The sequence below is a fragment of the Perognathus longimembris genome, chromosome 15 (genome assembly GCF_023159225.1).
Source record: "Perognathus longimembris pacificus isolate PPM17 chromosome 15, ASM2315922v1, whole genome shotgun sequence".
Lineage (NCBI taxonomy): Eukaryota > Metazoa > Chordata > Mammalia > Rodentia > Heteromyidae > Perognathus > Perognathus longimembris.
Window position 1 is genome coordinate 31,008,453 of NC_063175.1, and position 16,255 is coordinate 31,024,707.

Sequence of the window (16,255 nt, forward strand, 5' to 3'; positions counted from 1 at the left end):
TATTTTTTTGGGTGATACTGGGGTTTGAACTTAGATTCTTGCACTTGCTGGGGGACAGGTGTTCTAACACATCTCCAGTTTTCTTCTCAAAGATTATTGTTCAGGAATGATACACAATGACAGTTTGAGCCACTTTAGGGAGGCTTAAACTAATTACATTATTTAACTATGAATATTGAAGCCTTGTAATAAGAAATCTTACTGGCTATAGAGGGGATGGAGGTGTGCAAATCCAGGCATAACAGAGAAAGTGTAATTTGTGTTTGTCTGTTATAATATGACTGCCCTTTGCTCTTGTCTAAGTTGCTGGAGTGGAGAGCAAGGAACAGGGGGTTGATAGATTTTCAATGATTTGTGTCCACAGTTGTTGTAGATCATCCTAATGGCCACCTCTTCATAGAATAAAAATAGTAGGTAACATTTCTTGAATGTTATTATGATCCAGGCCCTGTATTTTCCATGAAGTTGGAAAATAGCCTTTAAGAAATAGGCTGTCCAGGTCAGAGGCATGGTTCAGTTGGTAGAGCACCAGCTAATGAGCAAAAGCGTCAGGTACCAAGTTCATATCCTAGTTTCAGAACAAAAAATTACTAGCCCATATATAGCAAGGAACTGAAGCACCAAAAGGCTAAGTGGGCCAAAGCCACTGAGCTATTGAGTGGAGGTTTCCATCCCAGGCACCCTGCCTCTTCGCTGTGCATTGAGCTGTTGCCTGTCTCAGCACTGGCTGTCTGTGTTTAGGGGCTTGCCTGGGGTCTTTAGGCAGGTCCTTGTCAGTGAGAAGCATTTGCCAGAGCCTGTGTTTGGTAGATGCTGAGTCTTGGTGCCTGACATGAAGCTGTGCCTTGTTTCAAATGAAACCTAACAAATCTTGAGCCTTGATAGTAGCTCTTTCTTATCACAAAGATGGGCAATCTCCAGGAATATTGGACCTTCCTTCCAATAGATTGAAGGATTCATAATCTAAGCTTGTCAGCCATGTTTCTTACATACAACTCAAAAAGAAACTTGCCCCAGAGTTTTAAAGTTTTGTTTTAAATCATAAATCAGAGGACTTATAAAAGATGTAGTTTATTGTATGTATGTTTGAGTTTATTTTTATTGACATTTGATTCCATTACGAGAACATGTTTAACAGGCAATCAGTCCTCAGTCAAATGAGACCTATTTTCTGTCAGGAAAACAATTTGGCCTCATGTTTCAGTTTCTTATTATTTTTGGTGGTAATAGGATTTGAACTCAGGGCCTTAAAGTTGCTAGGTAAATGCTGCCCCACTTGAGCCATATACAGCATTTTTTTCTTTAAATTATTTTGTTTTTTATGTTACTTTTTGTTCATGTTGGGGATGGACTGCAGCCTTCCTACCTATTCCTCTACACATCTTGAATCCCAGTTGTGAGCCAACACGGCCCTTTGTTTATTGAGATAGCAACTTGTTCCATAAGCTGACCTCTGACTGTGACCCTCCTGATTTCCACCTCAAGTAGCTGGGACTGTAGGCATGTGCCCCTGGTGCCTAATATGTTTGAATTTAAATAACCATGTTCACATGCATTCCTTGGACAATAATCTCACTGTGGAGTGTGATTCTCAGGTGGTGGTGTTGGGGCGGGGTGGGGAGGGGAGATAGACTGGCATTAGGTGCAAAGCCTTGGGCAGAGTTTGATCCTGGTTGATTATAGCACCACCTTCTGCCTCCTCAGGGTGTCCTTAGGAAATCCCTTGGGAGTGATGATTTTCCAGAGTGATTCCCTTGCTTGGTACCCCCGGGGGGGGGTGTTATAAAACAGCACCCACATTGTTTCAGCCAGCTCCAGAGTTTCTTTCTTTTTAAACACAAAGACCTAGTGCAGGAGGAGAAATAGGAGGAGAAGGAAGAGTCCAGTGGAACAGCTCAGGCAGAGCCAATCTGAAGAACAAGGAGCACTAGAGATCATAGAGCTCAGCATCTACTTCCAGAACAGCTTTATCTCAAGACAATAGGTTCTTAGTCTTGTCCAATTTCAAAATCCTAGAATTGTGATCTTTCATACTACTTAATGGGCCAAATCCAACACGATTCTTCCACCCTCTGAGAGTGGTATTACGTGCAAGTTAGGACTACAAGCATAAACTCTTAGGCAGGCACCAGTGGCTCATGCCTATAATCCCAGCAACTCAGGAAGTTATATCAGGATCAAGATTCAAAGCCAGCTTGGGCAGTATAGTCTGTGAGACTTTCATCTTTAATTAATCAGCAAAATCCAGATGTGGAGCTATGGTTTAAGTGGCAGAGGATTGCCTTAAGTGTGAAAGCTAAGGGACAATATTCATGTCCTGAGTTAAATCCCCAGTATCCTTATAAGAAAGAAGTAGAGAGAGGCGAGGGAAGGATGGAAAAAAAATAATTCGCTTTTGCAATCTCATCTCTCCTATCAGCATGTTGCTCCCTGCCAGTCTGGATTTTCTGGTCCTTTGGAGGGACTTCCTGGCCCTACTTTCCTTCCATTTGGTCTCCAAGTCTCATCATATGTAGTCCTGGGGGTTGGAATGAATAGAAACATGCAAACTACCTGTACCTTGTGAAATACAGCTACATGTTTGTGAATGAGGAGTGACTTCAGACTTAGGTGCAGTTTGTAATTTGGCAAGAATTTCAATCCTACAAAAATATTGTTGGTGTCTATTGGATTTTCTGGTGTTCACTGGTGGTGGTTTTCATGGGTATGTGTGGCCACCAATTTGACGACTCAGTGGTTTAATGCAATTAAGTGGATTATAACAGAGACCAACCCATTAGTCATTAAAACAAACCCTATCCCACTCACACATAAAAATGCCTAACAGTAAATTATATGATTCAATGTGCTTGGCTGAAACTGAGAGGCAAAACTGGGCAGATGATGGAGCATTTGAATTAATTACTTGGCCATTAGAAAAACCAGAGGAGGGAAAACACATTATTCCTGTTTTATTTCCATAACGTCATGTAAGCATAATTTTAGCAAAGTGATCCTGTTAAAACACTCTGAGGATGTCCACTTGTGGTTGGAAGAGGCTGTTTCAACTTCTGGAATCTCATAGGATCTGAGTGCCCAGGCAGCTACGTAGCATGGCCGCATCCAGGCCTCCTCACCCAGGCCTCTAGGCATCCTGCGTGGTTGCTCCTCCCTCATGGAACACTTGCTGCCCCGACCTGTTGCTCTCTCCCCATTGCACATTAGTTTCCCTTCCCTTCTCTCCTCTGTTTTCTTTTAATGGTCCTTCTATCTTTTGCTTTTCTACCTTCTCCATCACCTGTAATTTGCAAGTCCTTCTGAAAAATCAACCCAACACACACTTGGAGAAGTAGCTAACCTGCTGGACTTGTGGAGTATTGGGCTTGCTTATTTGATGGTTTTTAAAGAAGAGACCATAAGTCTTCAGACACCAAGAACTATGAAGGTGGCATTTTAACAGGACAGTAGGAGGAAATTGTGTGATCTTGAGCCTCTCTGTCTAGTGGAGTGCTTGCTACTGAGCACATGACTCATAAGCCATCCTAAATAAAAAAGCAGGAGATCCACCAGCCATTGTGGTGTTGTGTCACTTGCTTGTAATCACTGCACTAGGGAGTCTAGGGCAGTGAGTTCAAGGCCAAGCTGAACTTCACGACTGACCTTATAGCAAGACCCAACCCTACCTCTAATGAGACAGAGAGAAAGACAGACAGATAGTAACAACTGTGCTGCCATAGTCAGCAACATAGGATGACTTGAGGAATATAAAGATTTTACTTGCCACTATTGTAATACAATTTATTTTTGAAAGCTAAAATTTCATGTCTGTGTTCTACTTTGTAAAATCAGTGGTCTGTTTTTATGCTTTGTATGTACTCTTTGAGATATCTTTACAATTGTGATCATATTCTGTACCATACTGTGCCATGACATTTTGTTCTATGCTATTTCTATCAGCTTTTTCCATGGTGCCATTTATAAAGTTGGTGATTCCTTTTATAATGGTTTTAGGATAGTACATTGATGAAACATAGATAATGATTTTTTTAACCATTTCTCCTTTGTTACCTTGGTAGGGAGTTACCAGGTTTCCACTATGAACTAAATAATATTCTTGTGAGAATTTTTTACATGTACTCCAGTTCAGAGTATCAAAGAGTTATTTCCTCATGTTAGCATCCCAATATCAGACTTAATCTTCACAGGATATACAAATTTTGAGGTAAAATTGCTTCCTATAGGGGTTAGTACCAATTTCTGTTGATGGGATTTGGACTGGACTCCCCACATGCAAGAAGGTCTTTGTGCACATTTACCGTAGTGACACATCATAATTCAGTATGTCTATTAGGGAAGACTCAGTCCTGCCCTGTGCCTGTAGATTATAAGGAAAACCCCTCTGAATCTTATTATTTGTAACTAGTCATAAGTGCCTGGAACTGTGTAAGGGTTTCAGATGAAGATTGATTTTCTGGTACTCTAAGTGATGACAGCCATACACACATTGGTGAAGGATATCTATTTTGACAACAGAAAGAGAAGTTCAGATTTTAGAACTTTGAAATGTTTCTCTATAAGCAAATGCTATTTTCTATAGACCTTTGCTAAAATGAATCCTAATTGTGCCATCACATCTGGCGAGAAAAAAAATGTGGTTCCAGTGAAAATATTTTGGATTCTTAATTTATATTACTGGTTAATTTTAATATATATTTTAAAGATGGCAACTGTGACAATTTTCTTTCATACTTTTCTCATAAGTCTTGCTGCCTCATGGCTTAAGACTTAGGAAAACTTCTCTAGGACGAAATGACCGGAACAAAGTGGTTAGTAACTCTTTATAGGTTAAAACAATTGCTCACAGTAGAAGCAGTGTCAGAATTATCTTTCTTGCAAAAATTACAGTAGGGCTTTCAATTTTGCTTATTTTATTGACTGGTGCTATTTCTCTGTTTTGTCTCTCTAAGTTAAATATCTATACGTTTTTTAGATACAGCAGTTTCAGCAACAACTCTTTTCACTCCTCAAGAGCCTCATCTGGATCCACTGTGCCCCCCACAACCACATCATCTCTGTCACCCCCACAGGAGGCCAGGACAGATAAGTAAGTTTATGAGCATGAGAATAGCTCAAGTAAGGTGAATCTGTTTCACAAAGAGTTACTAAAGAAAATGTCTAAATAAAAGCAGGGTCTGAAGTATTCTCCCTTATAGAACATATTCTAATGACCAGAATAGGTTGTCTTCCATGCTGTTTTCTGTGCTTATACAATATTATAGATATTTTATTGTTACTATTGTCCTATCTACCTATATTTGTTGAAAAATATAGCAATTTTTCTAAGATATTTGAGTGTGAATGTTTTGAGTCATTCCTTAAAATGGTTCTAAGTGGTCTGTGAGTTCTATAATTTGTCTTAAACGCCTCAATTTTTACCTTTGAACACCTAAGTCTATGTAACCAGAAGGTAGTGGCCCATGAAAGTGCTAGGTATTAATCCAGGACCTACCAGAAGAGAAAAGATTTCTATGGGTACATGGAAGGAATTTAACTTGGCAAGAGTATTAGACCACCAGAAACTCACTGATTACTATTTCTAGAAGCCAGTGATTGCACAAGGATGTGTTTACAAGAGTAAGGTAAGACCTGTAATTTTAGAACAATTAAAAACAGTTATCCTTACATGGCAAGAATATTGAATTAGAGAAGACTGTTTTTGGTTCCAGCTCTCACTTGGAAGTTATTAATCCCTGAGGGAAAATTCCAATTTCACCACCCCTTAGTAGAGAGCCATTTTTGTGAACAAATTGTCCACATGAAGGCCATTGCCTGTACTAGGTGGAGAGGGCAGTGTAGAGGCAATGGCTGGAGTAGCTCCTGATTCACAGGGAATCTAGCTGTGAGCAACTCCTAGAGATCACTTGCCTCAAGTTCCAAATTTAATGAAAACTGGCCTGCATTCCACATTCAGTTCCTCTTTTGTGTATTCTGAAGTGAGTTTTGCTGATCACTGCTAGTGATGGGGGGTTTGTTCAGGTTGTAGAAAAGACAAGACCTTACAGGCCCTGGGAAGGAGGGTGTCCAATATTGGCTTACCAACCACCTGTCATAATTAGTGTCTCTAAGGTAGTGTATAAATCAGAAAGCTAACTGAGGTTCTACAGTCCAGTTAGACCCTCGGCTGGAAGCATTTAGGCAGGTTAGGTATTAGCAATAAGGAAACCAGTTGGCTACCTTGAGGATTCCCTTACTTGACTATAGCTCTGTCTGTTAGCTCAGGTTACCCAAAAAGATTATATATTGTTCTCTGGAGTGTTACACAGGTTATTACATGAATGACCTTTTTCATGGAGGATAGGAGATTTGGGGAAGAAGATTGGAATCTGACTGATACTGCATGACAAGTATCACATCTGCTAAGCTATCATTTCTTCTGGGGTTAGAACCAGTCTCCATTCATTCTTGTGTATACTACAGTACCTGGGGCTTGACCATAATAGGACTATGTTGAAGGATCCATTGATTTGGTCACTTGCTGTTTGGGAACAGTTTGGAGGACCATGAAGTTAGGAAGTTATAAGGACAGAAGATTCCAATGACCTCCCTGTTTACTGAGTCTCTAGGCTTTGGGCATCTTCCTCCCACATCCTGAAGTAGAAGTTCTAATCTCTGCCTACCTCAAAACCCCTGGAAACTCAGGCTCTTTCACTACTTAGACTGGGTGAAGTATCCCTGCTGATCGTGGTGGTGGTGATGGTATTTAGCATGGAAGGGTGGGACTGAACAACAACCTAAAGTAAAGGTTAGGCTTTATCCTGAGACCATGGGATTGGTTCAATCAGGAAGAGGTGGACAACTCTTATCTGTCAACAGCAGATTTGGAGCCAGTGGGTTGAAGCTGTAGGAACAGAGGCTGTTGGGGAGCTTCTAGACTTGACTGGAGAATGGGAATGAGGGAAGCAGAGTGAGTGAGGTTTCAAGTCGGTGTGGTTATTAGAAACAAGGAACTAAGATATTCCTGAAACAAACTACAGGTAGAGAGGTTGATCCAGAAGCCTATGTGACACCTGCAAGATGTTCTGTTGGTGCAGGGCAGTGTGGGCATTCCTTGACTTGAAGCATTGGGATTACATTATTCTGAGAACCTGCACAGTGAGACCCAGTTAAAGGAAGGCAATAGCATGAGCCAATTTTCTAGACTCTTGTTCTTTTCTTGAGAGTACTATTATCATAGGAACTTACTTTTCTTTGCAGCTATGATCTGATAGCCAGTAAAGTAGTTTGGCAGTGTTTATGACTTCCTTTACCTTTACCTTTGCATGTATTTTTTTTTTTTTTTTTTTTGCCAGTCCTGGGCCTTGGACTCAGGGCCTGAGCACTGTCCCTGGCTTCTCCCCGCTCAAGGCTAGCACTCTACCACTTGAGCCACAGCGCCGCTTCTGGCCGTTTTCTGTATATGTGGTGCTGGGGAATCGAACCTAGGGCCTCATGTATCCGAGGCAGGCACTCTTGCCACTAGGCCATATCCCCAGCCCTTTGCATGTATTTTTGACCATCATTGCATATTGAAAAACCATATGGTGAGGCACTGGAACTGTCACATGTGTGACATTAGTACCTTAAAGCCACTGGGCCTTCCTTCACCACTTCTTCCTCTCCCCTTGTAAATGTGTTTCATAAGTAAATCAGTAGGCTCCTCAAGTCCCAAGTCCCTTTTTTGCACCATTGCCCAAGAATATTATGTCAGTTGAGTTCATGATAATGTATACTTTTAGGCAATGTTTTTCTTTTTCATTTTTGTTTTGTTTTGTTTTTGCCAGTCCTGGGCCTTGGACTCAGGGCCCGAGCACTGTCCCTGGCTTCGTTTTGCTCAAGGCTAGCACTCTGCCACTAGAGCCATAGCGTCATTTTCTGGCTGTTTTCTGTATATGTGGTAATTGAACCCAGGGCTTTATGTATAGGAGGCAAGCACTCTTGCTACTAGGCCATATCCCAAGCCCCTTCTTTTTTGTTTTTTAAACAGAATTCATTAGATGTTATTCATAATATGCCTCTATATGTGTAAGTATTTTTTACCTGTTAAGATGTATGACCATCCAGACATGGTGGCACATGATTATAATCTCAGCTACTTAACTGGTAGAGATGGGAAGCTTGCTATTGCCAGGCCAGTTGACAAAAAGTTCATGAGACTATGTCTCAAAAAACAAATATAAATGAAAAAAGGATGGTACTGTAGCTCCAGATGGAGGGCACATGGCTAGCATGCATGGGGTCCTGGGTTCAATCCCTCCTAACTCTAATACACAAGACAATTTAGGACCATGTTAGTAAGATGGATTGTTGAGATGTTTTATATATCCATATATTGCTAAGACAGGGAAGGAAACTCTTAGGAATGATATGAAATAATTGTCAGTAATAGTTGCATTTTGGCAAGGACAACCTGCATCTTCTCTCAGCACACTCCTAGGTAATAAGTAGCAATCCCTAACTCCATGTACCACTAAAACTCTAGGCCTCCACTGCCATAATTTCTAAGCAAGAAGTCTGGTAAATTCCAGCTAGTGAAAATACCCTCTAGGCACCTTAGCCCACTTTGGAAAGGCAGTTAGGCATCATGAGCATAGAGTTTTTCATTTTTCCCCAAAGCATGTTAAAATGTTGGATGTTAATCAAACTTGGAAGGATAAACTGACATAGAGAGGAAGTGTTGAAGAAAAAAACTATTAAGAAATTAAGTCAAGACAAGGGTATTAAAATTGATCCATGTCTAGTTCTGTTCCAGCTTCAAGGGCCCTGTTTTAGAAGCAGAATGTAGCATTAACTTTCATAAACTTGGATCTTAAGTTGTGCCAAAACAAAACAAGAAAAACCAGGACTATTTACAAAGACCCTCAGGAATACAAAATGTAACTGTTTCATAAAAGCAGAGACTTGAAAAAAATGCTTCAATTTTGAAAATGTCCTTTCTGAGCAGAGAAGTTCTAAATATTTTCTTTTAGAAAGACAACCAAATTACAGGAATATTTGAACCACTTGTTTCAAGTATTCAAATGAAACAAATAAAGAAGCAAACAAATAACCACACCACAGGAGAGTCTGGCTTTGGGTCTTGGGAAAGGTGAAGCACATTCTCTGTCCAAACCTACAGTGACGTCTCCATCTTGTGGCCCTTGTCAGAAATGGCTGCTGGAGGCTTTGGTGGTGGATGAGGATAAGTGAGAGAACAGAGCAGGGCCCAGGGCTGATGGTGCCTTAAGGCAGGTGGACTAGGGAGTCCACCTAGAATGAAGCTTGAACTGAACTGCTCAGTAGGAGGACATGGGAAGAACCTTGGATTCAGACTTTAGGGAGGACCTCTTTGTGGGCATGCTAAGCTAACACCTGTAGGACCACTATTATCGTATCTCCTTCCACTCATAGCAGGACCATGACTTCTCATAAAATACAGTCATCTGCCTATTTTATATATTAATGTTTAGTGGCTTTGGAAGACATTGAAAATGACCTGGCCCTCAGAGTTATCCCAGCAGGGGTATTCCTTCCTCTGAAGATAAGCCCAGTAATGACATTACTCCTGGGAAGTAATAATGGATAATGAAGGATAAAATAAAGGATGCTACTTTTTGTTGTGTGTGTGGTCAGAACATTTGACGTGAAATTTAAAAAATAACCAAGTAGGTTTTTAAGTATGAAATACGTTGTTAAATGTAGGCATGTTGGATTGATGATTTCCTTACTCATCTCCTATGACTGTAAGTTCATACCCATAGAATAATAATTCCTCATATCTCCCTACTACTGGCTCCCTGATAACCACTATATCACCATCTACTTCCATATCTCTGACATGTTATGTGCCTCCTGTAGCAGAAATCATATAGCTTTGGTTCTGTGCATATATTATTTCACTTAGCATAATATTCATGCATATGATCACCAATGATAATGTTTCTCTTTTTTTTAAGGCTGCGTCATATTTCATTGTATGCTTATGCTATACTTTCCTTGGCTACTATCTGTTCATTTAGGTTGTGTCTTTAGCTTGGCTTTTGCAAATAATGCTGGCTTCTTATATAGATTTCCAGAGAAATTTGTTTATATAAACATATAAATGTTTAATATAGGACTGAGGGCTTGTCTTAGGTGGTAGAGTACCTAACTAGCAAGTGTGAGGGCCTGAGTTCAAGCCTTAGAATTGCAAAGAAAAAAAAATAAGGTATAACAAAGCGTTAGAAAAACTAGTAACACAGTACACAAACCTTTTGTGCTTTTCCACCATTTTGTATTGCGTTTCTTTCCATGGCAGTATTTGGAGCTGTTGTATATTTTCTACTAACACTTGTACCGTTTTTGGTGTATGCTCCATTCCAACCCTCTTGGTGGCCACCAATCTTTTGCTCTTAAACATGGTGCCATAGGCACATATTGTTTTGAACCTGTGTAAATATCCTACAGATGGCATATATACTATTACTTTCTATTTTATTGTTTTAGCTAAATAGCTCATCTTAATGGTTATTCCAATTTTGGTTCTCAACACTAGTGTGTGAGAGCTTGTTTTCCTTGACTCTTGCCAAGGAATATTAAATTTTAATTATTTGATCATGTGATAGTGAAAAGTTGTATGTCAGAAAAATTAATTTGCATTTCTCTCACTTTGATTGGGTTGAACACATTTCCATAACTCTGGGACACATTTATATTTCCTCTTCTATTCTTGGCACATTGCCATTGAGTTCTCATTGAACCATTATTTTATAAACTGTGAGAAGGTTAGCAGTTATTTTTCTTTCTCATTGACCTTTATATTTCACTTTTCAAATTTTAATGTCTAGACAAATTTCAACTTGATGAACTATACATTAATCTTTCCTATCTTCTGGGTTTTGTGTTTCTACTAAGGAAAACCTTTCTTTTTGTTTTTATTTATTTAGCCAGTCCTGGGGCTTGAACTCAGGGCCTGAGCATTGTCTCTGGCTTTTTTTTTGCTCAAGGCTAGCACTCTGCCACTTGAGTCACAGCACTACTTCTGGCTTTTTCTATGTATGTGGTGCTGAGGAATTGAACCCAGGGCTTCATGTATACGAGGCGAGCACTTTACCACTAGGCCATATTCCCAGCCCCCAGAAAACCTTTCTTCTTATAGTTTCTTCTACTTCTATAGCTTTTACTTTTTTTTCACATCTAATGTTTTATTTATCTGGAAACTACTTAGGGAAAATAGTATGAAAAAGGGAGCCAGTTTAAAATTTTTCAATTGTTCTAGTGCTGCTTATTGAATAAGCCATTACTTTCCCACAATTGGTCATAATACAAGTATGAATAAAGGTACAGTTATGTGTCTGAATGTTCAAACCATTCCCTTAGAAAGGTCTCCATCTCATTCTTCTACCAGTCATCCCTGTTCCACAATTCACAATTGTAGGCTATCAGGAGCTCTCTTTCTCCCTAGTGTTTGTCTTTACCATTTCCTTAGTAGTTATTGAAACATGACAATGTTGTGCTGTCTTGAAACAGTCCTGTTGCATTTATTTTATTTTACTTTATTGTCAAATTGATGTACAGAGGGGTTATAGTTTCATACGTTAGGCCTTGGGTACATTTCTTGTACTGTTTGTTACCTCCTCCCTCCTTCCCCCCTCTCCCTCCTTCTTTCCCTCTCCCCCCATGAGTTGTTCAGTTGGTTTACACCAAATGGTTTTGCAAGTATTGCTTTTGGAGTCATTTGTCTCTCAATTTTGATATTCCCTTTCACTTCTCTAGTTCTAATACCAGTATACACAGTATCCAGTGTATTCAGATGAGATACAGTGATAGTGCGAGTACAACCACAGGAAGGGATACAAGAGGATCATCAACAAAAGAAGCTATGGTTTCACATGGCATGTTGAAAGTAATTACAACAGTGATATAACACTCATTTCCATAACCTGGAGTTCATTTCACTTAGCATCATCTTATGCATTCATAGGGGCATAGCTATTAGGCTCTTGTGATCCTCTGCTAAATCTAAACCTGTGCTAATTATTCCCTCTGAGTGAAACCATAGAGTCCATGTTTCTTTGGGTCTGGCTCACTTCACTTAGTATAATTTTTTTCCAAGTTCTTCCATTTCCTTACAAATGGGGCAATGTCATTCTTTCTGATAGAGGCATAAAATTCCATTGTGTATATGTGCCACATTTTCCTGATCCACTCATCTACTGAGGGGCATCTGGGTTGGTTCCATATTTTAGCTATGACAAATTGTGCTGCGATGAACATTGTTGTGCTGGTGGCTTTAGTGGGTTCTTGTTTGTCGTCTTTTGGGTAGATGCCCAAAAGTGGGGCTGCTGGGTCATAGAGGAGCTCTATGTTTGGCCTTCTGAAGAATCTGACTACTGCTTGCCAGAGTGGCTGAACCAGTTTACATTCCCACCAACAATGAAGTAGGGTTCCCTTTTGGCCACATCCCCTTCAACATTTCTTTTTCTTATTTATTGTCAAAGTGATGTGCAGAGAGGTTATAGTTTCATACGTTAGGCATTGGATACATTTCTTGTACTGCTTGTTACCTCCTCCCTCACTCCCCTTACCCTCCCCCTTTCTCTCTCCCCCCATGAGTTGTTCAGTTGGTTTATACCAAACAGTTTTGCAAGTATTGCTTTTATAGTCATTTGTCTTTTTATCCTGTGTCTCTCAGTTTTGGTATTCCCTTTCATTTCCTAGTTCTGATACCAGTATATACAGTTTCCAATGTACTCAGATAAGATACAGTGATAGTGTTTGTTATTGTTAGTTTTCTTGATAAAGGACATTCTTACTGGGGTGAGGTGGAATCTCAATGTTGTTTTGATTTGCATTTCTTTTATGGCCAGTTTGCATTTTTGTTGTCTGTTGTTGAAGGCTTTGTACTGTGATAGTGTGAAACTCTGGAACCAAGCAGCTGGGACTAGGCCAGTGGGAGCTCACTGTGTTTAGTGGTGGCTCCTCCTTCCAGCTTAGGCAGCTCCTTACTGGAGTCTCACTCCCTGTGATCCTCTCAGATGCCTCCCTCCATCAGTTGCTTGAGCACTCCTCACTTCTATACAGTGGCCTCTGCTTTCATCCATCTCTTGCCTGTTTCAAATACGATTGCTCCTCTGGAGCTGACCTGCTGGCCATGCCTGTTGCCTTGTGTATAGCTTGTGGGTATCTTGTGTCTTCTGTTCTTCCTCTGACTTGACAAGCTGGAATTCATTGTAGCTCTCTCTTTGGTTCAAATGTCTCTATTCCAGCTCTCAGCTCTTGGGGTCATTGTATATTTATCTATTTGCTTCTGAAGTGGTGTTTACTGACCTCTTGTGGTTTGAGACTGTGTACCTGGGGACTACAAAGCCACACAATGAAGATGGTTCACACACCTGAACTGGCCACTTTATCCAAAACTCAGAGAAACTATTAAAAGAAAGAGGACTGTATTCTGGAGAATTCAGTATCCACATTATTTTAACAACTGTGTTTTTGCAGGAAGTACCATGTTAATCCCATGTTCTCAGTCTTCTACTCTTAGGGTCTTTTCTCCCAGTGGCTCTCATTTTCTGATTTACCCCTGGATGTGGCCATGTGGGCCTTTAGTCAGGAATTTTGCCTTCCTCTCTCAGATTCTCAGCTCACTACCATGCTCTGTAAACAGCAAACACTGACACAGTTTTTAACCTCTCTGCATCCTGTTTCCTTCCTTTAAAAAGTGGAATTTCAGTAGTTTCTTTTTCTTATTTACATAAAGACTATGCAAGGTACCTTGAGTACTGGCATTTGTAAGTGAGAACCTTATGTGTTACATGGGAATTAGATGAGATCTGTAACAAGGAAAGGCAAATATTACTCATCAAAAATCCCTCTCCCCACAGAGCTATAGATAACACTAGCTATTCAGTGTGACAGCCTTTGCCTGTGTACCCTGTTCTTGGGGGACAAGTTTTGGTTGTCACTGTTTTGCACTGGCATGGTACAAGGATCAGAAAGCAAAAAAAAGTATATGGTGGGGTATGTATGTGTATGCAGTTTCCCATTCACAAACATATTCCTCAGTCTCTGACATTTATCCCTTTATTCCACAATACCATTCCTTCTCTCAAAGCCTAGCTAAGAGAGGAGTCAGTGCACATCCCTGTTACACTGGAAAAGGATTGAATTTCTGGGTTTATTTTGGAAATTCTGCACATAGGATCTACCAGTCCTCCCTCCCCAACACATACATTTCATTTAGAAAATATTTATTGAGTGTACTTAGTTCAGCAGCCCTGTATTAGGCACTGTAATCCAATGCTTTATCGGACCCAGATCCTGACTTCCCAGGACTTTTATGTTAATTGGCAGAAACATGAGTCACAAATAAGGAGTATCCATTGTCATTTCTTCTATGAAGAAAATAATTTTTCATAGAAAAGCTAAAAAGAAAGAAATCACCAAAGTGGGACTTGGTATAAGTGCTGTAGAGAGACACTCCTGGCAAAGGGGTCTGGGAAAACTGAGTCACCAGCTTAAGATAAGTTGCAATTTGTCCTGAGATTTGCCTGTGGGGGTGGGAGACAGGTCAAGAAGGGGATAGAGAAATGGAGTAGGTCCATGTGTTTCTTTAAAACATGATCTTGAAGCAGCAGATGGGCTGTGAGATGGTTTGGCATAACTTTGGCATTTAAAGACGAGGCAAGTATGCAAAGGAAGAGTGAACTGCCTGGAGTGAGAGGCAGAGAAGATGAGAAGGATGCACGTCTGTCTGGGCCAGAAAGACCTGGAAGCCATGCAGCTGGTGGCAGTCAGGATCTCTAGAAGCTGCCAGGAGAATAACTGAGTTGTGAAGCCACGCCAGCCAGGGTAGACTTGGAGCTGTGACAGAAGAGGACCAACCTCCTTTGTACTGAAGGCCTCACTTAGTGTTGGACAGAACGGTGGAAATTAAGAGCAAATAGGGAATGGGTAAGAACTACTGTATGCCAAGGTCAGGACCTACAGCAGAGGCCAAAACACAGACTGAAGCGTGACAACAACCAGGACTGGAGGAATGGCTTCATGCTGTACTCAGGAGCCAATGCAGTCATGTGAGACTCCCTGTGGGACCAACCTCCGTGGCACACTGCATGGAACCCCTGTTTCCTGCCATGGCCAGGAGTCTAAGATCTGTACTGAAGCAACGTGTGCAACCAGCTGGAGAAGAGACAGCAAGAGGGAGACTTCAATGACGCGTCTGTTGCTGTCGGTGGACATGTCTAGGGCTGTAGCTCTGATAATGGAGAACAACTGCATATTTCTTGGTGTTACCTGTATGGATAATCATAGCAATATGGCTGCTAGGATGTATGAAAGAAGATTCTTGAATTTCCCAGCTTTCAGGTGCTATAGTTCTTATCACGATGTGCTGACTTGTCACAGACCCCAAATAATAGAACCAACAGTCTGTGGACTGGAACCTCCAAAACTGTGAGCTGAAATACACCTTTTCTTTTCTTTTTTTTTTTTTTTTGCAAGTTAATGATCTCTGGCATTTGATTATATTACCAGAAATCTGACAACACACAGGGCAAGCAAATACCTTCCACAGTTACTTCCAGAGTTACTGTTCTTGTGAACTTCGGAGCAAGTGGTATTCAGTTGCATTCAATTATATAGGTTGTGACAATCATCTTACTGTTTGATATACTTTAATTTCTATTATATTATTTTGTTCCAGTCCTGGGCTTGAACTCAGTGCCTGGGAGCTGTTTTTGAGCTTTTGTGCTTAAGGGTAGCACTCCACCATTTGAGCCACAGCTCTACTGTTGGCTGTTTGGTGGTTAATTGGAGATAAGAGTCTCAAGGACTTTCCGCTTAGACAGGCTTAGAACTGTGATCCTCAGATCTCAGATAGCTAGAATTATAGGAATGAGCTACCAGCACCCAGCCATCAAATTATTTTTGATCATTAAAGAGTTTATATCTAATTACTAAAGAACTAAGTATAATGATTTCAAATACTATATACTTTGTGAACTTTAGTTTGGCTTTTGTTACTATTAAACCAGAGATTATGTTTTTTTTTTTGCTTCTTTTACCAGTAAGATTTTATTTACCTTGTTTATATATATATATATAATTATTATCAAACTGAATTACAGAGAGGTTACAGTTTCATACATTAGGTATTGGATACATTTCTTGTACTGTTTTTTACCTCGTCCCTCATTCCTCCCTCCCCCCTCTCCCTTTACCTTTTCCTCTCCCCCCCATGAGTTGTTCAGTTGTTCAGTTCATTTTCACCCAACAGTTTGTA

General features: G+C 40.3%; 1 protein-coding gene across 5 annotated transcripts in view; it reads left to right on the plus strand.

Moving 5' to 3' along the window:
• The window catches only part of Fhod3 (formin homology 2 domain containing 3), a 401,480-nt gene that overhangs the window by 291,694 nt on the left and 93,531 nt on the right, over positions 1-16,255 (plus strand). For all 5 annotated transcript variants that reach the window (XM_048363540.1, XM_048363541.1, XM_048363537.1 and 2 more), the window contains one exon: positions 4,970-5,083. In XM_048363540.1, the coding sequence (XP_048219497.1) occupies positions 4,970-5,083 (114 nt within the window). The remainder of the gene's footprint in view (positions 1-4,969; positions 5,084-16,255) is intronic.